Raw genomic sequence first — 26,785 nt, 5'->3', positions numbered from 1 at the left:
TTTGTGAAAACCACAGATTTTGACTTATACTTGGTTAAGACCCCCACTTTTATACATAAGTAATAAAGAATGAATATTCATACCATAACTTTGCAATTTAGCACAGTATAAAATGGTCAAGATTTAATGTTGTTTATTTTGGAAACCTATACAGTACCTCCTGTGTTTACAAAATGAAAGCAATTTAATGACATGCATTGCGAAATTTATAGAATAAAAAACAATGTATACAAGCCGAATATAAATGCTTTAGAGAAAATTGAAGAAAATTAAAAGATTTATTTATTGGTGGGAGAAAAATAACTGACCCCTTGTACGCCCCTATCCTTTATTTTACTGTTGTTAATACATGTATACCATAAAATGTAATATTTCTTATTTTCAGACTGCAATTCTCTGTACGAAACTTTGCATTCTTTGAACAAAAATCACACAAGGTTTTCTGTCTTGTACATTTTCTGAATTAGAAAGATAAGTTTATATTGAATTTTAAAACCGATCGAAACATTGTACATTTTCCCAAGTTATACCCACATCACACTGTAATGTTTGAATTATATTAATTACTAATGACATTTCTTCTGTATGTAGATAAATACTGCTTTCAAAAAGACCCAATTTGTGTGTACGTATTAATAGATGAGTTAATTGTCTTTGGAGAAATAAAATTGAAAGATAAAATCTTGCTCTTCAGGACTTATAGAACAGGTGGCCAAGCTAATATACTATTCATATTCACCAACTGGGTAAATTGCATCAAATTATATCTAAGAAAATAGCATGACAACTGTTTATTTATAATGTCCAAGACTCCAAGCAGGTGAATAAATTAAATTCATTATTTGGTGGTTCAAATGGGTACTTATGTACTTGTGTATGAACGTAGAGAGCATTGCAGAAAATATATAGCCCACGTTATAATTTCTCTAGAAAAGCTGTTCGGCTATTTCCGTTCCACCGAGATCGGACGAATGTCAATTGGCTGTAACGTAGCCGACAGGCTGAATAAACATTCGTTTTGTTGTTTTTTTTTGTTAATAAAAACTATACATAAAAATATTTATAGGGGTATATTATACTTTCATGTTAAATACTGATATCTCATTGGTTTAGAAGCAGTTCACAATTCGTTCTATTACCCTCAGCGTTAGCAACACGCTTGTCAACGGGTATCACAACGAAATGTTACATGGGCGCAAACTACGCGCGTATGGTTCGTCGTAGAATTCACGTCATTCCTATATAATATCAGTAAAAATTTCTTTAAAATTAAGACATTCAGTATAACAAAATAAATAGTGCCTATTTAGGAGGGTTCCAGTTGAAATTGACACCCCTCGAAAACCATTGTCAACCTCCGCTTCGCGTCGGTTGACAATGGTTTTCTCGGGGTGTCAACTTCAATTATTATACTTTCATGTTAAATACTGAAATCTGATTGGTTTAGACGCAGTTGATAATCCATTCTATTAACCCCTGCGTTAGCAACACACTTAGCAACGGGTAACACAACGAATTTGTTACATGCGCGTAAATCATGCGCGTACGGTTCGCCGTAGAATTCATGTCACTTCTATATAAAAGTAGTAAAAAGTTCTCTAAAATTAAGACATTCAGTATTATATAAATAGTGCCTGTTTGGGAGGGTAACAGTTGAAATTGACACCCCGAGAAAACCATGTCAACCGACGCGAAGCGGAGGTTGACAATGGTTTTCGAGGGGTGTCAATTTCAACTGTTATCCTCCCAAACAGGCACTATTTATTTTGTTTTACTGAATGTCTTTTTTAAAATTTTTAAGAAAATGTTACTGCTTTTATATAGGAATAACGTGAATTCTACAGCGAACCGTACGCGCATAATTTTCGCGCATGTAACATTTTTTGATGTTACCCGTTGCCAAGTGCGTTGCTAACGCTGAGGGTAATAGTAAATATTATTAACTGCGTCTTAACCAATCAGATTTCAGTATTTAACATGAAAGTATAACAATAAATATTATTAACTGCGTCTTAACCAATCAGATTTCAGTATTTAACATGAAAGTATAACAATGTACATTATTATACTTTTATGTTAAATACTGAGATCTGATCGGTTTAGACACAGTTGATAATCCGTTCTATTACCCTCAGCGTTAGCAACACACTTAACAACGGGTAACACAACGAATTGTTACATGCGCGTAAATTATGCGCGTACGGTTCGCCGTGGAATTCACTTCATTTCTATATAAAAGCAGTGAAAAAAATCTCTAAAATTAAGACATTCAGTATAATAAAATAAATAGTGCCTGTTTGGGAGGATAACAGTTGAAGTTGACACCTCTCGAAAACCATTGTCAACCTCCGCTTCGCGTCTGTTGACAATGGTTTCCTCGGGGTGTCAATTTCAACCGTTACCCTCCCAAACAGGCACTATTTATATAATGTAGCACGTGCACGTGAAAACGTTACACAAATGATAAGCAAACATTTGCTAGCTTTAACATTTCTTTTGCATGGATTATCAAATATATTAACATATGATTATTATAAAATCATTCATCTGATCAAATTCATTACATTGTTCACTTCATATCCATGAATTGCGATTTAATTAAAAAGCATCGGACATCGCATCCTGGGTTATCATAATACCCCCCCCCCCCCCCCCCCGCTGACATCCATACTTACAGCGAAATAATGTAAAGGGAAAAAGCAGTACCCCCTTCCTCCCTACCCCCTCCCCCCCATTCCAACAACAACAAACCCCTAAAACACCTCTCTTAGAGAAAGAGCGACGTGAAAAATACAATTAAATTCAATCTTTTTAATTTAAAAGATTAGGTTTTGATTTTTTTATCTAAAGTTTAAGTTTTAATTTTTTTTTATCTAAAGTTTAATTACTATTTTAAGAGAAAAGTCAACGTTTGAGAAATCATTAAATTATACGAACAGTGCATTGTCTAAATGATCCATGCATGTTTAACCTATGCATACATATAACACGGGATGACGCCGTTCAAGTTCAAAACGGAATAAATCTTCTAGAAAAATAATGATTTAATTTGGTGATTTTCAGTATGAGAAGTTACGTGTCCGTGTGAGTATACGCGCACATATATGGAAACATTGCTACTGTATAACTCACCCCGCGCGGTATGTTTTAACAGGAAACAGTCTCTTATGTAGGATCATCGTGTTTATTTATTGCGAATGGCCACCAGTGGGATGAATGAAAATATAATGACCATCTTGTTTAAACAAAACCCCCGAAATCTCTAATCGCCAGGGATATAAAAGTCATAATCTACGCCTCTTTGGATAGACACACACCTAATTCTGGTCGGAGAGAGATCAAACCCACGTGACTTTGTTGAAAATTTCTTTCAGAGAGACTTAAAGCTGCTACCTTGTACAGAGTTGTTCTCAGAAAATACAGGCAGCATGAGGAAAAATCATTTACCTACAGAGTGTTTCTGCAATGTTAACAAAGGCATGTTTTGTGACGAGTGATTTTATCCAGCTAGTATCGAAAATGGCGCGGCTTTTATTTACCTTCATTTATCTGACCTACCTTTGTCACACAGGTAAGTTTTATTAATCCATCACTGGAAGCTACATTGTAGATTCCTTGATAACTACTCATGTACAAGTTTATAAACACAAGATCACCAGCAGTCCAGTTCAACAACGAGAGAGAGAGAGAGAGAGAGAGAGAGAGAAAGAGAGAGAGAGGGGGGGGGGGAGGGGGCACGCTGTTTATAAATCCCATGTAATCCTCACTATTTTTATTTTCTTTGATAAAAATTGATTTTTTTTTTTAATTGTTTCAGAAGGATTTTGTGGTAAATTTATTTAGAATTAATAAGACATGTACTTAATATTCATCTATCTACGGTAAAATGAAGATACATTAATCATAGAATATTTATACACACACCCATACCGGTGAATCAATTATCAAGTAGATAATGCTATAAATAGTTAAATGCATGGGTTATGATTTATATCCCACAATGCCCATCACCAGTTTTGTCCATTAAGGAATACAGTAAGAAACTTGTTCACTGATCGCTAACCGGAAAACTTTATTATTCCGCAATTATGATAGTTTTATGTACATGTAAATGAGTAAATGAAACATTTTTATTTTTCCTTTTTTTGCAAATTGATACTTGCACTATCTGATGTCAGTAGGAAATACAGATGTATCGGTTTCACTGATGATACTCGTACGTGTACTCTTATATCAGAGTTAAATAATAGTAGGTATTGTACCTTGAAACATTAAGTTTTGTGTGAGAGAAACCTCCAGTTGCGATTTTTTGCACAAAAATAATTAAAACAAAGGACGACTTATCAAATTTTATTCGCGACATGCGCATCAAGCTTTTAACTTCCGTATCCATTGAAGAACCTGACAGCAATTTATGTTGAAATTTTGTTTTCGTATATGTCACCAGAAAGAATTGATTGCTGTTCAATGACACGTGGTCCTTGTATATTGGTACATGCATGTATCCGCAGAAATACAATTTATAAAGAATTTAAATTTTAATTAATGTAATCACAAGGCTAAGATCACATGACAGGACAGGACCAAGACCCCCCCCCCCCACCCTATCCCCATCCTACCCCCATCCCCACCCCGATTTAAACCCCGGGATATAAAACATGTATCCGCTTTTTTTTCTTTTTTTTTTTTTTTTTTTTTTTGCAATTTTTTGTAATTACATTTTTCACATTCATACATACACAAACACACCATAGATTATAAGTAATTATACTATAAAGTTGATACAATCAGGAAAAAGAAACTATATGACTTCTGCTCTAGATCTTGTATATATTAATCATTACAGAAAAGATTTTTCCATTCAGACCATATTGTATTATGTTTGTAAAAAGAAGAATTTCTAATTGCTAGACAACTTTCAATTTCATATCTATAAAGTAAATGACACATTAGTCCAGCAATGTTTGGGGTTTTTTTATTACAAAGACATTGAAAAATATGCTGTTTGGTAAATAAAATTAGAAAGTTAATGACTAAATTTGACTTTGAGAGAGGAGCCTCTCCGAATAATATATTGATTACATTAAAACCAACTCTCTTCGAGACAGTATTGTAAATATGCATACTCAAACTATTCCAGATAGCAAGAACAGTAGGACAAGATGTGAAAATATGTTCAATGGTTTCAACTTCACTCTTGCAGAAAGTACATGTGTCATTATCAACTAATTTTAGCTTTTTCAAGTATGCTTTAACTGGAAGAAGTCTATGTAATGTTCTATATTATAACCATTGTATAGAAGAGTCTTTAGTGACCTTGAAACATATTTTAAACACATCCTGTAAAATCAATTCAGGATATCCTCTTTGTACAATAGTGGAATTCCATCTTCTAATTGATGTTGGTAAAATACCTACTGTATTAGTATTAATTAGTTTGTAAATATGCTTGGTACATTTCTTGTATAAAAGAAATTCAACACAATGAAAAGGAACAAAAGGACCAATGCTATGGCTGTAGGTTTCCTTACAGAACTTTGAACCTTTTACAAACTTTGCTACAGCACTGATCATACTGTTGTATTGCATAAAACATATTTCAAAATTGAATTTCTTTTCAAAATCAGATTTTGATAGAAATGATCCATTTTCATATAAAAAGTCTTTCACAATTTTAACACCTCTTCTGTACCAGTCTTTATAAAACACAGACTTATTATCCACCTTAATTTTAGAATTAAACCAAACTGGAGCATATGTTATGTAATCATTTGAAATTCGACTTTGGTTAAAATGTGTATTCAATACAATAAGCCATGACCTAAGAACATCTCTCCAAAAAGTGTTGGTACAGTTGTTCAAAAGATTTTCAATAAAAGCATCACCAAAATCCAAAAATCCAGACACAATATTCCCAAACACTGCTTTAAAAATACTCAACCAAGATTGTCCCCCCTGCACTAGTCTTTGTATCCAAGAACACTTTAAAGAAGTTATAAAATTATTATCCGCTTAATAAATCCAACAAGCGTGGGGTGATATTATCGCAGTACAAAGATGATATATGGAACATACTGTGTACAGGACAATCAGGAATTTCAAAAAAGCGTCAACTACCCCGAGGGTCTAAAAAGGGGGGGGGGGGGAGGGGTCCTGTCCTAAGGCAATTGTGGGCAAAATTAAGATATTGTAATCGCGCGAGATTTTCATATTACATGTATATTGTAAAATACTGACAAGCTAAGAGTCCTGTCGCAATAGTTATCGCTCTTCAAATGTATTGCAATACAAACATTTACAAAGTAAGCTCAGATCAAAGTAATCGTAAAATAAGGCCTTATTTGCACACATGTATGCATCGATTCAAGGTTACTAGTTTGTTAATTGGGGTTTTACTTATTACAACGAATGAGAAGTGTTTCATTTGATTGATAGTGAGGTTTTATTCAACTTTGAATATCAACACGTGGACACCCACACACTGACACACCCACAGGAACTTAATAAGCGAATGACATACCCCCCCCCCGCAACAATTAGCGCAACGGAATGAAAATGACGCTGTTCTGTCTTGACATTCTTGACTGAATCCGTTGCGTCCTACGAGAGATTTACTTGTACGGCGGCCATGGCGACATTCCATAACTCCATGTCTATTGCTGTGACCTTTATCTTTTTTTTTTACGTTTATTAAAAAATAGTTAGGTAATCTTCCAGGTCCCTATTTCTCATTGATTTTGATAATATCTTGTTTGAGATATTAATACTCATATTTCTGTACACATCAAGCAAATAGTGTCCCTTGAACAGATTTGACCATCTACATTTTTATTTTAAACAACTCTCAATTAATATGAATAAAAAAGGACAAATTATAACACATATGCATTTAAGTCAAAGCCTTCGCAAACCGTTGATTTCTCCACTTTTTACAGATATTATTATTATATAAAGTATTGATATGATAAGATTTGCATTGTTTATTTGTTTTTGATTTATTTTTACATCCTATGTTGTTACACAAGTACTAGTATAGTTATGCCCAACAATCTACGGTACAACCATTTGTACTTCTCACGCAACATTCTGTTTCAGCTGCCCTGAAGTACAAACGAGTATGCTATTACACCAACTGGGCTCAATACAGAAATGGAATCGCTAAATTTGAACCCAGCCACATCGACCCTTCTCTGTGTACACACATCATATACGCATTTGGGAAGCTGGAAGACAATGGTATTACCAACTTTGAATGGAACGACGAAACAAGGTATGTAACAGTCACATAAATGTAGAGTATTTCTAACACTGTGTGTGTGTATGTGTGTGTGGGCGGGAGAGGGGATACCTAAATATCGAGATTAAAAAAAATAATAAACTAAAACAAACAAACCAAAATTTAAAAAAAAAGAAGGAAGCCACATAACACCCCCTCTCCCCAAATCAACATTAAATACATCTACCAAACAAAACTATGGAACGCCACAGCTGCCTTATGTGCCTATTTCATGTGAAGATGGTGCTTTATTATATTATGCTGTAGTTATTTCATGTGAAGATGGTGCTTTATCATATGAAGGTGTTGCTTTATTATATGAAGATGGTGCTTTATTATATGAAGATGGTGCTTTATTATATGAAGGTGGTGCTTTTTTATATGAAGATGGTGCTTTATTATATGAAGGTGGAGCTTTATTATATGAAGATGGTGCTTTATTATATGAAGATGGTGCTTTTTTATGTGATGATGCTTTTTATGTGAAGGTGCTTTTTTATGTGAAGATGGTGCTTTATTATATGATGGTGCTTTTTTATATGATGGTGCTTTTTAACGTGAAGGTGGTCACTCGGAACTCCTCTTATTTTTGAATACTGAGTTAACCATTTATGTATTATCTCGAAATATTGAAAGTAAAACAAAAAATTGATGCGATCAAAATCCATTTGATACACTATTGCTAGTTCCTCTTTTTTCTAGCACAATTAGTATATAAGCCATCGAGAAGATCTAGCTGTGTACGACTTTACCCCAACCGAACTTACATCTATTAAGTGACAACTATATAATGACCGAATATTACAAGAATTAAAGCCTAGTAACGTTATCCTGAAAAGCAGAAAATTGAATTTACTAATTATTTGTGTTTAAGCGAAGGTTATGCCCTAGCAATCTGATTAAAATAAGATCTTTGATCCGCTCATAATTGGGAGTTGATTTTAATCAACTCTCCTATGCAGTTACTCAGACAAACCGAAAGTGAAACAGTGTTTGGACCTCATCACAAATCATCGCTGCTGACAAGACTTAGTTCTTGAACATAATTGATAAATTCGATGTAATGTATGCTAAAGCATTGTTTTTCAAGGAAACTTATTTTGAAATACCTTGAAAATAGTCAGATTTTAAATGGTACGAACAATTTAAATATTTTTGTAGTCGTATGTATTCCTACGCCAGAGTTCAATATAGTCTCGTTCAACTAGACGCTCGGCTGTCTCCGTAAATCTCCGACAAGCAGAGAGTCTCCCTTGCTTGTCGGAGATTTACGGTGTCAGCCGAGCGTTTGGTTGAACGAGACTATAGAGTTCAATATTGCTTGGATCCATACAATTTTTGAGAAATATTTCTATTACTGATACATAGTTTGATTGATTTAATTTTATCTTTAAATATTATTTAAGATGATTCATATGGGGGTGTCTCGACATTCTTGTCGAAAAAGTCAAAAAATTCATATTATAAAAATGTGCGTAATTCAAATTAGAAACTACGTGTACTTGTCATGCAAAATAACATATCATTGATTTTAAAATAAATAAACATCGACAAAATCAACTCTCGTCAGTTCTTCAGCACTTTGATTTTGTTATTGTCATCGCCCAGTCGGTCTTCGTCATTGATGACCGTTCCTCTTTAACCTAAGTGGTGAGATGGAGGAAGAGCTCACATTCTGAGTGTTTCAAAACAAAACATTATAAAAAAAAACAAATTAAGGAACGGATTGAGGATCTGATTTTAAACAGACTGATGCCCTGGGTGATAGGATTTGACTTGAAGAAACAGTAAGGGAAATTCACAGGGAAAGGTCTACTATACTATAATATAGCTCAAAGAAGGCCCTTTTATAAGTGGTAAAGGCAAAAGTAAAATGTCAAGAAATACTGACAAAATATTGTATTATTCAATTAATCATATTTGTCAATTCAATTGAGATTAAGGTACTTCACTACACCGAGTCTTATACTGTTTAAGACACTACGTCACAAGATGGCGATTTAAATGTTTTGTTAAACTGTTTGTATAAGTCGACTCAGATGTATATCGTCATAGCTCAATGGTTTAAGTATCAGGCTTGTGAACCGCAGGTCATGAGTTCGAATCCACCTGGGGCTTTTGTTTATGTTTACCGAATGACATTTTTGAAAACATCATTTTTTATCTAAAATTGCACATTTTTCGCCTATTTGACATATATACTTCTTATTCATCATGCTTTCTATCATAATCAATTAATTTCCTGCTGATTTGAGAAACTATTTCACGGTGTAGTGAGGTACCTTAAGTCGTACAGTTCATCTCGTATCATAAATACTTATTATGCTAAAAAAGAGAAACTACATGTAGCAATTGTGTATTAAATGGATTTTAACTGTATCAATTTTGTTCTAGTTTCAAAATTTCGAGATAATAAATGTTAAACTCAGTCTTCAAAAATAAAGTTCCGAGTGACCATCTTCACATTAAAAAGCACCATCACATAAAAAAGCACCATCTTCATATAATAAAGCACCATCTTCATATAACAAAGCACCATCATCACATAAAAAAGCACCATCTTCATATAATAAGGCACCACCTTCATATAATAAAGCACCATCTTCATATAATTAAGCACCATCTTCATATAATGAAGCACCATCTTCACATAAAAAAGCACCATCTTCATATAATAAAGCACCACCTTCATATAATAAGGCACCATCTTCATATAATAAAGCACCATCTTCATATAATAAAGCACCATCTTCACATGAAATAACCACAGCATTATATAATAAAGCACCATCTACATATAAAATAGCCACATAAGGCAGCTATGGCGTTCCATACAAAACAATTAAAAAAAAAACATTTTCCATATCTTAACATTTCTTACATTTTTAATCCAGTTAAAAAAGGTGCGAATCTCTTAACCTGTTTTCATTTCATTTCATAACGCAACATTTCCTCAAAATAATGCCATTTAGTAAGTAAACATTAGCATAATACACAGATGGTTGAATTTTGTCTGTGACTTCAAAAACTTGAAAGCATCTCTAAAAATCTTATTTGAAGGTATGTTGAAGTCAACGCCTTCAAAAGAAATAACACAGGATTGAAAACTCTGCTAGCAATGGGGGGATGGACGGCCGGAAGTAAGCCGTACTCAGACATGGCTGCCTCTCCCGAAAACAGACGAACTTTTATCAATGCCTCCATATCTTGGCTCAGGAAGTACGACTTTGACGGCCTCGATATGGATTGGGAATATCCGGCCAACCGTGGTGGGGTTCCAGAGGATTTCAATAACTTTCCTATTTTGCTAAAGGTATAACTAATTAAATAATGTTAAAAGATATTTCACGATTAACGACTAACAGTCACTATAAAAGTCAGCATGATACTCGAAAGATTAAAGGGTTGTTGTAAAATTATTTGTAGTTTTATTCTGTAGTTTTAGACATCTAAAATAAAAATTGACGACATTTTTTGTATCTTTTTTTTCTTTTATTCAAACAGGAAATTCTGGAAGCATTTACAGAAGAAGCCAAAACCAGCGGAAAAAGTCGACTTCTGTTAACTGCAGCGGTCGGTGTAGGAAAATCCGTGGCCGACACAGCATACAACATTCCGGAAATGTCCAAGTATGGGAGTGTATCTATCAATTAACTGCATGAAGGATTAGTTCCCCCATTTATAGAGAAGTACAAGTGTCATGTTGTAAATTTTGAATTTACTGGGTGGGTGTAAATACAAAATTTACAACATAATTGTAAATTCTGAATTTACTGGATAGGTGTAATACAAAAATTACAACATGACGTCATGTTGTAAATTCTGTATTTACACCCACCCAGTAAATTTAAAATTTACAACATGACACAAGCAATAAATGTTATTTGCAGATAATCAATGGGCGTTGCAATAATGACTCAAGGGAACCGTCATCTTATGTAGCTGTCTAATTATCGTAATTTTAACATCTATCAACTCTGCTTGAATTTAAAACGGAAAGGAAATAATTCGTAAAGACAAAATAACATCTGCCAATGTAAATAAAGTAATGGTGAAGTTCCCATTCGACATGTCTACCATATCACTTTTAAAGCCTTTGTTACGACTGATCGTATGTGCTTCTACGGGTGATCTACGGGCAAATTTTAATGAAAATCTCGCAAGACCCGTAAGTGCATCTTACGATTTTGGAAGGAAGTACGCTTCCTGTATGCATGAACGATTGCTGTTGAACATGCACAACAATCGCCGCTGTTTCTTTAAGAGATCTTCACTTAATTAAGGAACGTACGATTTGACATGCACGAATGACGTAAGGAGATATCACGTGTCCCTTGCGTTACACGTACGTTGACTGCAAGTCGCTTGTGCTCACCTCAACATAAAACCATTTTAACAAGACCTTGGACTTTCAGTAGGGCGTAATTATCTATTCCTTGCGCCAAAACAAATTAAAAAAGACGCAGTTTCAAGCGAAATATGCATCGATTGCGCAGTCTTAGCTCAAAAAACCAGACAAATCTTGTTGATTTCAAAGAACCAGGGCCCAGTGGCTAGCAGTGAAATAAACAGACTTACATGTAAGGCCTACGTCACATTGCTGTTTGAAACAACTACCCAAAGTCCAAGCTCTTGTTAAATTATTCTAAATTGAACGCACAGTAAACATACGACATGCGTACACCAATTGTTTGTAGTGCGTGCAAATCGCTCTTAAACAAGATTTTAAAAAAAAGATATGATTATGAAAAAATATCCTCACAATGATAAAAGAATTGACAGTTTTACCATTCATCAAAATCAAATCAAAGATTCTAGTAACCTCCTTCTAAAATCTACAACCAAACAAACAAGTACGTTCTTTTTTTTTTTTTTTTTTTTTTTTACAAAAAGATAGAAGGCAAAAAAAAAAATTAAAAAAAGAAAGAAAAGAAGACAAGGAACTGGATATTGAAGTAGATTGTAGAGATAAGGCATAAGAATCACTTCGACCTGCAAGCGTGCTAGGAAAAAACATATACATTGTCGGAGTAAGGAGAAGAAAGAAAATTGATAAACACGCACAGAAAGATATTTTAAACTTTAAAACTCCTCTGGAGGATGCTATTGTTTTCGTGTGATAATTTTCTTTTGCAAACAGAATACTTTCTTCATTTTGAAAATATTGATTATCATCTCTTATGACCATTAAAACTTTTTACTTTCAATTGACGGTTGTCATGGATCAAAAGTATTCTCGTCTAGCGAATGGCAGTGACGTCGCGCACGATACTGATTTTTCTTTTGATTATGCAATTGTAAATAGTTCGGAAGGGTTGATGAAAAGCTGTACAAAGAAGAATCTCTAAAAAATGACAATACTATAAATAAAAGGAATTTTACTAACATCCGCGTCGTGAGGCACGACAGTTGATGGACATATATTAGTTTTTCCATTAAATTTAAAATATTTTTTATCTTTAGTTAGAAATGAGATTCATTAAATACTAAAATTTAATTCATTAATTATCTGGTGACACCAAGTGATTGTTTGAATGTGCAACGAACTCGAAGAAAAGAAGACTGTTTTATTGTAATTGCTGTGATTATAAATAGATTATGTCAAAACGGTGACACAAATAGAGATATTGTTTATCTTTCAAATGGGATAGCAAAATATATCTAATGCTCTGAAATCTTGGTAAAAGTCTGTGTAAAAATTAAAAAAAATTAACAACTTTTCAAATGAAAATGTTTCATTGCCAATGCTTACATTATAAAATACCATAAATAAACTTAAAATAAATAGCCCAAACAAAATCACATCCAAACGCTTTGAACCTATTAAAGTTAAAAAAAAATATATTTTCTGGTACTTTGATTTTAATTTCATTAAAGAGATAGTTTTAAATTATTGTTGTATTTGGAGATGATAATGTATGGTTTTGAATTGGAAAAATTCATAGCTGTTAGGGTGTGTTTATAAATAAAAATTGTCTTCTCATCTGTCAATTTTATAAGTACTATATATGCTAATTTATTTAAGCTAAGTGCTTCAACAGTTTACTCTTGTAGAATATGCTGCAGCATTGTGTAGAAGCTTTGTTGTAGAAACAATCGGTGTACTAAAAAACCCCAGACAGAAGTCGTCTTCTTCTCTCTCCACAGATTCAGTTGAAAATCTGTATAATGATTTTAGGTGACATGGGACAGTTTTCTTGATACAATTCACTGTATCCAGGGGATATGCGTCTTCAGAACTCTGCAACTAGAATTTCCTCATTTCCCATTCAACACATATTCACTCCTTATAGGACCTATTACCAATTTTTGAAGAAAATTTTTAGTCATGATGCGTATTTTTTTCAACATTGTGGTTTTTCTTCGAATTTGACCTTTTCACATTTCGCCCATTTTTGTGATTTTCTCTCCCAGCCACTAGTAATTCCCTTCAAAGGGTTGACAATCCGTATCATGTGCATGTCGAACCTTAACGTGTCAGAAACTTACCGGTGTATAGTTTACTCTGCCCTATCCACTTATTTTTCGTGTTATTTTACCTTCCGTCTGGAACTTGCGATTTCCCTGTGCAAAGTCAACACAAAAGTTGTAGCTGCACGTTTCGCATTTTATTTCTGATTCTCATGTACTTAACATTCGGGCCTACATATTGCATACCAATTTCAACATGAGACATTCCTCTAGCTAATGATAATCATTAAAAACCATTTCATGAATTTTAGCAACATTTATACGCCTTCAAGTACAGCAATTTACAAAAATATTGACGGTACATGTACATTATCCGAAATTGTCTCTTGCTACCTTATTTTAGCGCTTGCAAGATAAGCACGTGCTTAGAGCATCTAAAAGACTACTACTTAATAAATTTATATTTCTTCCCCTTTTTTCTTCTCTTGTTTGCCATCCATTGTTTTGTTGGAGGGGGGACTGATTTTCTTTTTGCAGGCATGTTGGACCGTTTTTGAAAGTGGAAAGGGGGGGGGGCAGACTCATCCATAAAATCTTCACAAGCAATTTAAGAAAAATCTTTGCTGTGACAAAAAGTGACCCCCCTCTGCCCCCTGATGCTACGTGTCTGTTTTGTTCTCCATTTTGTTTTGATTTTTTTTTTTGGGGGGGGGGGGGGGGGGAGGGCTTTCCGTGAAAGCTTTTTATTTTGATGGCATTTTGATGAATGGTAATAATGTCAGTGAATAATGAATGCGAATCGCGAAAGTTATTCTACAAATATCATAGTTGAATCACCTATGCAAAAATATTTTTTTCCTTAAGTTTTATTCTTAATTTTCTTATAGGCAAAAGTACGTGTATTCATGTTTGAATTACTTTTTATTAAGGTAATATAACGATATGTTTTGTAGGTATCTTGATTTTATATCTCTGATGGCGTATGACTTACGTGGCGGTTGGGAAAAAACTACTGGATTCAACGCCGCCCTGTACAGGTCGTCTGCTGATTCCAGTGACGAGTATAATGTGGTACGCTCGATTTCATGTTATTTAAGCATTGAATGCTTAATTTTGGATGTCGTCGGTCCTAAACACAGCAAGCGGTGCAGACAAATTGAATATTACGCGTAAGTGCGGTATGATAATTTGTCTGCACCAGTTGGTATGCATAGGACCGACGACATCCAAAAATAAACATTCAGTGCTTATTTTTATTTTCATTATAATGTCTATTTGTATGAAATTTATGTATATCGTCGCTGTAAAGCCATTATATACTCTCTTAGTCAGGGATATGAAACATACATGGAACAGCCATATTGACATGTTATTTAGTTTGCTTCCGCGAGTAAAAATATAGCGCCAGAACCTTTGTATAGAATAATCTTCTTTATTAACGAGTAGATATGATTTAATGATTTTTTTATAAGTACTGTACATATTAGATTTGTTATGTAAGATTGAACGTTTTATTTAATCTTGCATTTACAAAAATAAAAATACTCAAAACACTTGATGACGTTTATATTTGTGCTTATGGCGCATGAATAAGCTAAATGTATTCAAAGGAAATTGAAAGCGTAGATTTCCAATGCAAACTAAGGGGAAATATACACTGAATGTAAGTATAATGAAATATTTTCGGAAATGCATTCGAGTAGGACTACGATCTTAAAGTCAGAGCTATGCTAGTGGCTACCAAGTTGAATAATTGCAAGCCTATACTGTGAGAACTATAGCTTTACTTCTGCTACAATATTCATAACCTGTAATTTTTCATATTGCGTGTATACTTGACACATTTACATTGCAGGAGATGCAATAATGTACCTCAGAACTATATCAGGCGTGTTGTTTTGTATCCACTCTATTGTTGTAAATACATACAGTATACATATTGACCATTGTAGCAGCAATTGTAGCTCATACAATGTTGAAGAAGCCGTGGTTTATGATAGATTTAATAGAAAGTGATACGATACTTGGTTGTTATGTGAAACATCATGATTACATTTTTTGGCAATAAACAATAAGCTTCCCTAAAGATAATTTTGATATAAAGTTTACTAACCACACAAACTTTGGGCATCTGTTTATCTTTATACAGTACTATATTTATATTTCAAGCTCTCAGAGTAAATAGTTAAAGGTCTGCCATGTCATGTGTACAATGTTTAACTTCCTTTCTTCAATTTCTTTCCCAGGCTTTTGCTGTCGATTATTGGTTAAGGAAAGGGACCCCAAAAGAAAAACTAATTCTGGGATTGGCTACGTATGGAAGATCATTCAAACTTCAAGATGAGAATAACTTTGGAGTAGGGGCACCGGCCACAGGGGCCGGACCCCAGGGGAAATACGTCGCAGAGGACGGGTTTCTCCCTTATTATGACGTACGTTCTTCAATTTGAAATTAATGTCACTATGGCTAAAGAACAGCTGCCTACAACTTAAATGTAAATATCATGTAGATTATCAAAGCATTGTGTTTTATATCAGATATGCGCGAGACAAGTTCAAAGAGTCGGCGAAACATACAGAGACGAGAAGGCACAGACGCCCTTTTTTGTTCAGGAGAACATTTGGGTTGGGTTTGACGATCAACTCAGCATCTATACAAAAGTGAGGCACTATTAACTACGACATCCCCTAATCAGGATACGTGTATACTGTAATTTATATTTCGAGGGGGAAATTCTTTTGTATACATGTCGTTACCATTTTGTAATATTATTCATATCGCAATAATTTTAGGTTAACGACCTTGTAATAAGGAAACAGTTAGGTGGCGCCATGATTTGGGCCCTGGACTTTGATGATTTTAACAACATCTGTGGGTACGGGAAATACCCGATCAGTAGAGTGATGACCGATACACTGCTGGCGTCAGAGTCGGGCATTTCTATCACCCCACCGTCCACACATATCCCTCTCTCCACCGTGGGGACAACAACTAGGTCTCCTTACCCACCACCCACAGGTGATGGCGGGAAAACTCCGGACAGCGGGGGCGGAGGGAGTGGTCACGACGGAATAACGTCCCTAGGTAATAATACCCACATAGTTTTTGTCAGTTTTAAAATATGTTGTTATATAGGTATTCGGGCCATTATATTAAACACCATTTTTTCTGAAAAAAGCTTGTATTTGAGAATCATTCTTTGAATATCATGAGTTGATCAAATGCAGTTGGGGGTGACCAAATTGCATTTGATCACACCCAATTGTATTTGATCACCCCATAATATTCAAAGAATCATTCCTTATAACATATATTTACATTGTTTACAGCTATTGTAAAATTTAAATATTAAAATAGTCATTGATGAAATGTATTGGACAATACATGATTACAAAATTGATTCAAATGTTATCACAGACAAAGACGCTGGAAAATGTAAATAAGTACAGGTCATTATCTATTACTTACGCTTTGTTTTAAAAATTCTTAATTTTATTCGTTGTCCAGATGTGGATTGTGGCCACGAAGACGACGGCGTCTACAGATATCTGTCAGACTGTTCAAAGTACATACAGTGTGTAAAAGGAACGACATTCGTACGGAACTGTCCCACTGATCTGGAGTTCAATATCGCTAAATCGCAGTGTGACTGGGCTTCTAATGTGAACTGTTCATCTATTGTGGTAACGATACCTAAAACAACCACCTCTGTCTATTCCAAGACAGACAACTCTTCACTGAACATTACACCAATAAATACTGGGTGTCAACTTTCGCCATATTCTCATCATCTTACATTGTACACATACATGTATTTATTGATATTCTTCCTAGCAATTTCAATGTCCTAAATACTAGTATAGTATTTTTAAAAATATTATTATGTTTAACACTGCGGAATTCATTAAAACATAATTTAATTGTTGTTTTTACATTTACATTATACCATAGAGTGCAATATTTTGCATATTTTTAGTCTTGCCACTAATTGATATTGGTATTGTTTTGCTCTATTTTAGATTCGTTGTATATCTTAAAGTCTTTGTATAAAAAAAAGATCGTCCTTTTTATCAAATATATTAAAAACCATGTTGTTGTCCTCAATTTTCTTTAGTTTTATGTACATGTAGATGGAAATTATACCAATGAAAAGCCAAATTATGTCCGATGGAAGACATTTGTTAACTTGCATTTAGTCATGATATCAACAGGGTATAAATTTTTCCTGTGAAATAATGCAGTTAAAATTAACTTCCATATTTTTATTCCTCCTGCATATTGAGAAAAAAAAACGTTTCAGCGATCTTAAGTAACGAAAGGTAGAGATTTTAATATTCATATTATCTTCTATGTTTCATAATGTCAAGTACATTGTAAGTTAATCATGATCGTAGAGAATTTGATACTCTTGGTTTGATGGGTAAGAGCAAAAAACTAACACATCTACAGTTATAAAATTATTGTCTTTAAAGATAGTCCGCAAATAAAATACTTTTATAAAATGGGTAAAAAATCAACAAACCAAAAAAAAAAAAAAAAATAACGAAACGTTTTGATTTCATTTATTCATCATCTGTTAATCAATCTAATGAACTCAAAATTGATCTGTAGTTTCTCATTATAAATCTGCACAGCAAGTTTCAAATAAATTCACCAAGCCATAACGGAAAAAACGTATGGAAAACGAAGTTGGGACAGAGTGACCGACAGCGATAAAGACTTCACTCCCCTCCGTCTATTCCGGTAGGGGAGTAATCACAATTATATGACAACAAATGAAAAACGGTCATTTGAACATTCAAATGATATTATTGGAAAATATCTTATTTTAGTATCTTTTTTATTAATGTGAATTCTGTAAGTGATATAACAGTTTGGTGAAATTTATAGGTGTGTTGTCGTTTCTTTCCCCATGAAATCAGACCATCCTAGCCTGCTCTTTCTCATGCGGCATAAATATCTTCGGACAAAGTATAGTACCCCTTTTTAAAGAAAAACAAATTCATAAATATATATATATATTGGTTTACAAGTATAGTATAGCTACACAATTATTAAAAATTGTTTGTTTGTTATCAGCCTTACATTGCTACATTGTACATGTAGTACCGACCAATGAAGTGCAGAGGCACTAAAAGTTTCTCATGTCTAATTAGATATACTTTAAAACATCCTGCTTATAAATATACGTCTTTATGTCACGCTTGGTCTGCACTTATTGCTTGATGATTAAAGAGTAAAGTCATAGTAAAACTTCACGATACGGTTAAATCCGTGACTCCAGTAAGTCTGTGGTGGGATTCAATAAAATGTATGATATGATTAAGACATTGTCTATGAGATGTAGCATAGTTACACTGTCTTTTTTTATTTAATGGTGGTCGACCAACTATTGCCGACATGTCAGAGGGACGTTTGTAAAAAGGGTCATTGGGGATTTTATGAAACATAAAACAAATTACATGGTAATTCAATAACTCCGTTATCTCTTTCTCGTCTTTGTACGATTAACTTCCAGTTACAGAATCCTTGTGCTGTTTTCGTTCTCTATGAGAAAAAGAACTTTCGAAACGCAAAAAGCAGTATTTGAACAATGAAAATAAAAACACCGTAAAGTCCCCCAGTTCATCACCATCTATCGCGTAGGTTCGGTCATATTCAATAGTGACGTTCATTAAATCTAAACACTTTTGCTCTCTATATTAGGAAATAGTTATTTTCACGGTTAGAGAAATGATATTATTATACTTTCATGTTAAATACTGAAATCTGATTGGTTTATAGGCAGTTGAGAATCAGTTCTATTACCCTCGGCGTTAGCAACTCGCTTAGCAACGGTAAACACAACGAATTGTTACATGCGCGTAAATTATGCGCGTACGGTTCGCCATAGAATTCACGTCATGTCTATATAAAAGCAGTAAAAAATTCTCTAAAATTAAGACATTGAGTATAATAAAATAAATAGTGTCTGTTTATTTAGCGTCGGTTGACAATGGTTTCCTCTGGGTGTCAATTTCAACTGTTACCCTCCCAAATAGGCACTATTTATATAATATTGCCCAACCGATATTACAGGGATGTGACGTAGATATTTATATCCTTTTTGAGATCTACCGATTTATTTTTGCATTGTCTTTCTAGCTTCTTTAAAAAAGATTTAACTTATAAAAATCTGATCCAAAAAAACGTAAACATTTTTCAGAAAGGTGAGCTATGTTACAGAAAATGAAGTTTTACGGAAAGAATTTCACTATCAAAACCGTTACGATGACAACAACGGGCTTATCATCCAACAAAACTACTAGTATTAATGCTATGTCTGGTAAAATCTGAATATCGATTCTATGTATAAACCAAAAATTCATAACCATGTTCTTGTTGTAAATGTACATATATCAGCCATTGCGTTTTATTGCATTGCTTTTAAGAGAATATCCGATCTCTGTCTATATGTTTAATGCCTTTGGTTTTTTTTAAGCCGTGCAAACTATAGCATATCATAATTATGTTTGGAATCAATGTTTTATAGCTATAATTTAGAATTAGAAAAATCTTTTTAGAAATTTTCCAAAATCTTTTACTTCTTCTTACTTGTTCTTACTTCCCCAGAACAATTTGCATTTAAAGCCTCAATATTCAGTTGAACCATATTCGATTAGATGACTCAATGGAAAATCTACAGCAGGAGGTACAAATTTCTTTTCAAGTTGACATTAGATTTGGTTGAGTTCATTATATATCCTTCTCGTTTGTGCTTGAATCTCGCTGAAAAGATTGAGATGGCTGAATTTCTTGTCCCTTAATAACAGTAAGGGATAGCCATTGCCAATTCTTTTTCATTAACTGTTATTTTATGATGTGTGAAGAGCGAAGTGTTTAGGTTTTCGCCATTTTTATTGCTTGTGAATGACATTCGAAGATTTGCTCTTAAAACTACGGCTTCTGTGTACGTACATTCACAGAAACACGCTCATATATTCCGTACATTTTTTTTCAGTCTAAAGTTAGCACTTTTTCATGGAATATGTTCTATATAAAGTAACCTATATATCATTGTTTGATAATATATTTTTTTGCGACAACTTGATCTTGTAAGCTAGAGATGCAGCAGCGATTTTTGTTACAGAAAAAAGCCAACGTTTACAGAAAAGAGTTCATTTCATAAGATGCAAGTTAGAGTATTTAGAACTGCAATGACGTCATATATATTTTATAAGTGAAAAGGAGTGTGAATTAATATATTTATAAAATAAACATGATATGTGGGAGTAAATTTATCATACATGTAAAAACAATCACCAGTGATTAATCAATTCTTAGGATTTCGTACCTACTTATCATAACGTGGATATGATGTATTTGAAATATACAAAGTACAGGTGTCACATGTCTCGAGTTTGGTATCACCCCTTCCTTACATGTATTATGTTGTTATGTTGGTAATGGTTTAGACAATGCTCGTTACTCGTAACTTTGGTCCAATTTCCTTATGGGTCTACACAGTTTTAGAATTACATGATAACGAAAATTACGTTTTTGTTTACAAATAATTAAAGAAACAACATTTAATAAAATATTTTAAAGCTATCGCTCTCTCCTGTACTGAATTTTACTGAAGCGTGTTAACAGATATTTTGATTTACAACTAATTTTAGAAATACCGGTAGATAAAAATCAACATTCAATCTCGGAGGCTATACAATGAAATAACGTAAAAATCGTCCATAATATTCTAATATTGTAATTAAATTTTGAAATGAAGCATATAGATGATTAAGATTAGAATCAAATAATTATTAAACTTTAGAATTAGCCGCTTCAAGGGGTGTCCCAGTTTTCAGTTTCAGTTTATTTATTCCTTAAGCCAAATGGCTCATCAGATACAAAGAATACATAATATATATATACAATGTAAGACATAATATGTAGCAATATACGTATTAAATGCATCAAAGTATTGACTATTTATTTATTACCAACAAATTTCCGAGTGTTTTTGCTTTCTGAAGATATTTTCCTAAATTACTTAACTCAGTGGTATTTTCAGTTGACAATAATTGTAATAATTTATACATACTTGGTTTATACCAATAATATTTTTTGATGTACAGTTTTTCTATATTCATGGTTCATCGAATATTTAAAAATAAAGTGATACTCATCGTCAACATCCAGATGACAAAAAATATATAATCTTTGTTTTCTCCTCTTCATTCTTTCTTTCTCCTATTATTTTCTACATTTTTCTTCTTCGTTCCCTCTTTCTCGTCTTTGTTCACGTATCTTCCAGTTGTAGAAACCTTTTTCTGTTATTTTTCTATTAAAGGAAAAAAACTTTAAAAAGCCCAAAGCAGTATTTGAACAATGAAAATAAAAACACCGTACAGTCCCCCAGTTCATGAGCATTTATTGCGTAGGTTCGGTCAAATTCAGAATTGATGGTCTTTAAATCTAAACACTTTTGCTCCCTATTTTAGGAAATATTTAATTTATTTTCACGGTAAGTTAGATAAATGAAAATATTGCCCCGGCCGATATTACAGGGGTGTGACGTATAGATATTGTTCTTCTCGATTTCTGATGATAAATTTTCGCATGTTGCGGATGTGATCGTAATCAAAGTAGCCCGGAGGTTGACGAAAATTACCGAGAGTGAACGGGTGTATATAAACACGACCGACACAGGTGATATACCAAAGCAGTAGTGAACTGGACAGCGGAAAGAAATGGCTGGGTTTAAACACTTGGTGACCACTCTGCTGGTTTGCTCCCTGGCAAGCATAGGTAGGTCTGATTTTTATGACTCTATAGACTAATAAATAAAGGGAGAACCAAAAATATAGCAAGTTACTTTTTCCTTAAAAAATCATAATATCTAAAAATTATCATCTTCGCTGTCCAGGAATAATAAAATACTAAATATACTTACAAATTCAATATCTATAGATAGATAGAAAATTGTAATTTAAGTTTGTGAATAAAAATAGATGTAGAAATGTTTTAAAATTGAAAAATTAGCAAAATCTCTCAAATATTTTAGTTCAAAAGGTTTAGTCGCTTAATGATATATAACATTATATCTAAAACATTTTCTTTGGAATAACTCTAAAACTCTTTGTTAAATTATTCTAAGCACTAAACAACAATTTTGTTTGCATTTAATCATCCTCGTTGTAACGCTCTCCTTTAATACAACATGGTGAGAATGTTGTTACGATAGTTTCCTCCCTCGGGCCATACTCGGACCAATCACAAAGTTCGATCAAAAATCGATAAGATCAGTCTGGAATGAAGTACAAAAATGTAAATCGTTCATTACATCTTAAGGTGGAATGACCTTCTGATAAGCGAGATAAATTCTGTAGAAAATGAACTAAAAATATTAGAAATCTTCTGTAGAACATTAAAAATACCCAAATAATTAACCCGTTTCATCGCGTTTCAATATTTGTAAATGATGAGTGTTGGTGGTGTTTACAAACAAAATGGAGTTGTCGGATTTACATATGAATAAACTAACATGTATAGAAATGAAAAATCGGCATCCTGTTACTGATTTGAATACGCTACATTGTATATCTAAGTTTCTAAGTTTTGAATTTTCTTCAGAAGTTTGATGAAGGGGGGGGGGGGGGGGGGGTGTCCTTATTTATTTGCAAAAAGCGGCGTTTATAAAAACAGTTGATGGAAAAATGAATTTTGAACAAAATGATCCCTCACATTAAGCACGGTGCAAAAAATTAAAAGAAAATTTAAAAAATACTGAAAACTAAATACACAGGTCAAATTTTTAAAAATGAGGCAATAACTATGTGACCCGTTAGATTTTTTTTCAAATAAACATACATTCAATGTACAGTTTTGATTTTTTAGGCCAGAGAATCTTTTGATGGAAAAATTTCATTTCATGCCTATTTGATCTGTGTTACAACAAAATTTTCTGATTAATATTTCTATGACACATAGATCCATTTTACAATTATATATATATATATATATATATATATATATATATATATATATATATATATATATATATATATATATATATATATATATATATATATATATATATATATATATATATATATATATATATATAGTATATGATATTTCATTTGGTCAGTAGTATTGCAAAATAATGTGCGGTTATGTTATCTCTAAGTACCTTCTAGACGTGAAGTTTGATTTCATTATGACCTTTATTTAATAAAATCGGATTTCAATTTTTATAAAATTGAGGCACTTTACCGGTCCTTTAGTAGGGCGATTCATAGATGACTGGTAGTTTGTGGAATAAAATAAAATCAAATGTTTTCAGTACTATAAATATAAGATGATTTCTACGATAAAAGTGTAACGAAATGAGTAACAGAGGTGCGAATGCATGCACTAATGACACTAGCACGTTATAATTAATCTAGCCATACAATTAAACCATTTGTGAATCAACGAAATTGTTTCAGATCTTTAAAAATTATTTCAGAAGCAAATCTTTTAGGATTGTTAAAAGTTGGTTAAACGAATAAATTCCAGTGCATGCCCTGGATTGTTGTCTCGTTTGTAGGTCTGGCAGAGTACATCATGGTTTGTTACTATACCAACTGGGCACAGTACAGAAACGGAGTGGGCAAGTTCATGCCCAAGGACATTGACCCCAACCTGTGTACCCACATCATCTATGCGTTTGGAAAACTCGATGGGAATAAGATAACGAACTTTGAATGGAATGACAATGATGACTACATCAATCTGTGAGTGTTTCACTCAACACTTGACTGAGTGGTTTCTCACCTATATGCAGGTTTTATGACCGCCAAGAAATCACCCTACACGTCCTAGCTTTAAATCTTGACACCTTTATATCTATAAATATTTGCAAGGTGCCCGCTTAGTTGTCAAACCTACTACAGGTCAAACGGTTAGGCGAATCAACTTCAAATTGAAACAGTATAAAATTCTACAAGATCATTTTTGTGTATCTTTTGTAAAAAATCAGCAGCAAAAGTACATATAAAGTACTACATGTATTAACAAAACTAAAAGATTTCAGTTGATTTAACAACCTTCAATAACGCATTCGATAATTTTGGCCATTGCAAAGACAATACTCATTATTAATCACAATTATAGTTGATAAGTATCTAAATGTACTTTTAGATACGTTGTAAAGACTCAAAAGAACTGATATAGGGTATTGTTTGACGCCTACCTTAGATTCATCTTTTTGATAAAAAATTGGAAATCAATCAATGTTAAAATAAATCTAAAAACATCGAATTATGATTCATATGACTTAAACATGATATGAATTCAATGATTAATAGTTTGTCTATATCATTATCAAATAATTTATTATAATTCAATTATTAACTCTTAAACGTCATTTGCCCCAAAATTTCAAGAGACACACATTAATTCGAAAAATAAAAGATGGGGGTATAGGAATAATTGATCCAGAAATCAAAATTAAAGCTACTAATAAAAGCAGCTTGGATATCGATATCAAAACTTAAACAAAATAAGAGCAATTTAAGTAAATTTTGAAATCCGTCTTTAGCAAATAATGAGATTAAAATCGACTATATTTTAGAATCAAATGTAACAAACATTTTTGATTTAAATAGTCTGAAAGGACTTTCACAATTCTACAAATAACTGCATTTAATGATTGTAAAACTTCAAATAACGTTGATACTATTGACAAAATACTACGACAGAATATTTGGTTTAACGTAAACTTTAAATACAAGGGAAAAATTTGATATTTTTTGAACTGGTACGTACGGAAGACGAATAGGGCCGAATAAAAAAATATTTTATCTCGTTATTACGAGATTTTTTCTTGTTATTACGAGTTAACTATCTCGTAATTACGAGAAAAGATCTCGTAATTACGAGTTAATTATCTCGTAATTACGAGAAAAGATCTCGTTATTACGAGTTAATCATCTCGGTATTACGAGTTGATTATCTCGTTATTACGAGAAAAGATCTCGTAATAACGAGAAAAGATCTCGTTATAACGAGTTAATTATCTCGTAATTACGAGAAAAGATCTCGTTATTACGGGTAAAAAAAACTGTATATGATAAGAGTTATATTTGGCCCCCATAATTCACCATTTTTTAAAGTGTTTCGGGTACAATAAAATGTTATGTTATAATTTAGAAGAGTTGATATAAAATATATTTTTCACATATTTGTTTGATTTATTTGCACTCACTTGCAGTATATGACGTCAGAAGTGACGCTATTTCTCTAATTCAATCAAAATCAGTCGAAAATTGACATTTTTCTCATCTTTTTACGAATGGGAAATATAGAGTGCATGCTTGAACAGGACAAATTTTTTGTCACTTATTAGACTTGGCTAGATACATCTCTGATTTAAAATATTTTGTTGGTTCAAGCATGCGCTCTATGTTTCCTGAAAGAAAAACTGCTTGAAAACAAGCTTTTTTATGCTAAGATGCAAAAATGGCGAGAAAAGGTTGTCTTTACAATGCCGTATTTCTAAATTGTGGGCACTTGAATCAAAATGAACTTTAAGTAAAAACATCACATATATATCTGTACAAAGAAAACAAAGAATTACAGTAAAATAATGATATTCCTTGTAGGGGGCCATTTTAGGCCCATACCATATATAGTCCTTTACATAAAATGATGCGTTTCTGAAAAGACCTCCTTGTCGACTGGATCACCCTTTTTCTTTCTACAAACGTTGATTTAATTTCGATTAATTTTTAAATAACAAAGATCATTATTCCTTTAATTTCTACATAAAATGATCGGATTTGAAATTTTATGTTATATGAATAAGTGGAAAAAGTTTTCAACTTATATATAATCACACTGCGAAGTAAATACCAGGTAGTCCTACAGTCGTAAAAAACACAATTCTGTTAGTTACAGATGACTTTAATGACTATATAGTTTCAATCATGGATATATATAGGATTTACCCGAATTGTGTTTTATATTTTCATACCCAACCTACATGTATATTGAAAATAATTGATTTTGTAACTGTTTGGTCCGATTTTATATCGAATTATATGTGCACGCTTTTAAACGATGCTAAGGATATG

At 32.9% G+C, this 26,785-nt stretch overlaps 2 protein-coding genes across 6 annotated transcripts in view; both read left to right on the top strand.

Annotated features, from left to right (window-relative positions):
- The first annotated feature begins 3,131 nt into the window (after positions 1 to 3,131).
- LOC105331571 (chitotriosidase-1-like) lies at positions 3,132 to 17,610 on the top strand. Its single transcript, NM_001305326.1, is given in 9 exon segments — positions 3,132 to 3,571; positions 7,096 to 7,270; positions 10,337 to 10,589; positions 10,781 to 10,905; positions 14,641 to 14,758; positions 15,934 to 16,119; positions 16,226 to 16,348; positions 16,481 to 16,772; positions 17,196 to 17,610. Coding segments are annotated over 9 exon segments (1,668 nt in total). The 5' UTR covers positions 3,132 to 3,519; the 3' UTR covers positions 17,540 to 17,610.
- A 4,706-nt stretch (positions 17,611 to 22,316) lies between these two features.
- Positions 22,317 to 26,785, top strand: part of LOC105331572 (chitinase-3-like protein 1) — a 48,703-nt gene continuing 44,234 nt past the window's right edge. For all 5 annotated transcript variants that reach the window (XM_066067612.1, XM_034458277.2, XM_034458276.2 and 2 more), the window contains exons 1-2: positions 22,317 to 22,475; positions 24,259 to 24,445. In XM_066067612.1, the coding sequence (XP_065923684.1) occupies positions 22,418 to 22,475; positions 24,259 to 24,445 (245 nt within the window). In that variant the 5' untranslated portion in view covers positions 22,317 to 22,417. The remainder of the gene's footprint in view (positions 22,476 to 24,258; positions 24,446 to 26,785) is intronic.

The sequence above is a fragment of the Magallana gigas genome, chromosome 7 (assembly GCF_963853765.1).
Source record: "Magallana gigas chromosome 7, xbMagGiga1.1, whole genome shotgun sequence".
NCBI lineage: Eukaryota > Metazoa > Mollusca > Bivalvia > Ostreida > Ostreidae > Magallana > Magallana gigas.
Note: the sequence above shows the minus strand (reverse complement) of the source record. Positions and strands in the feature narration are given on the sequence as shown.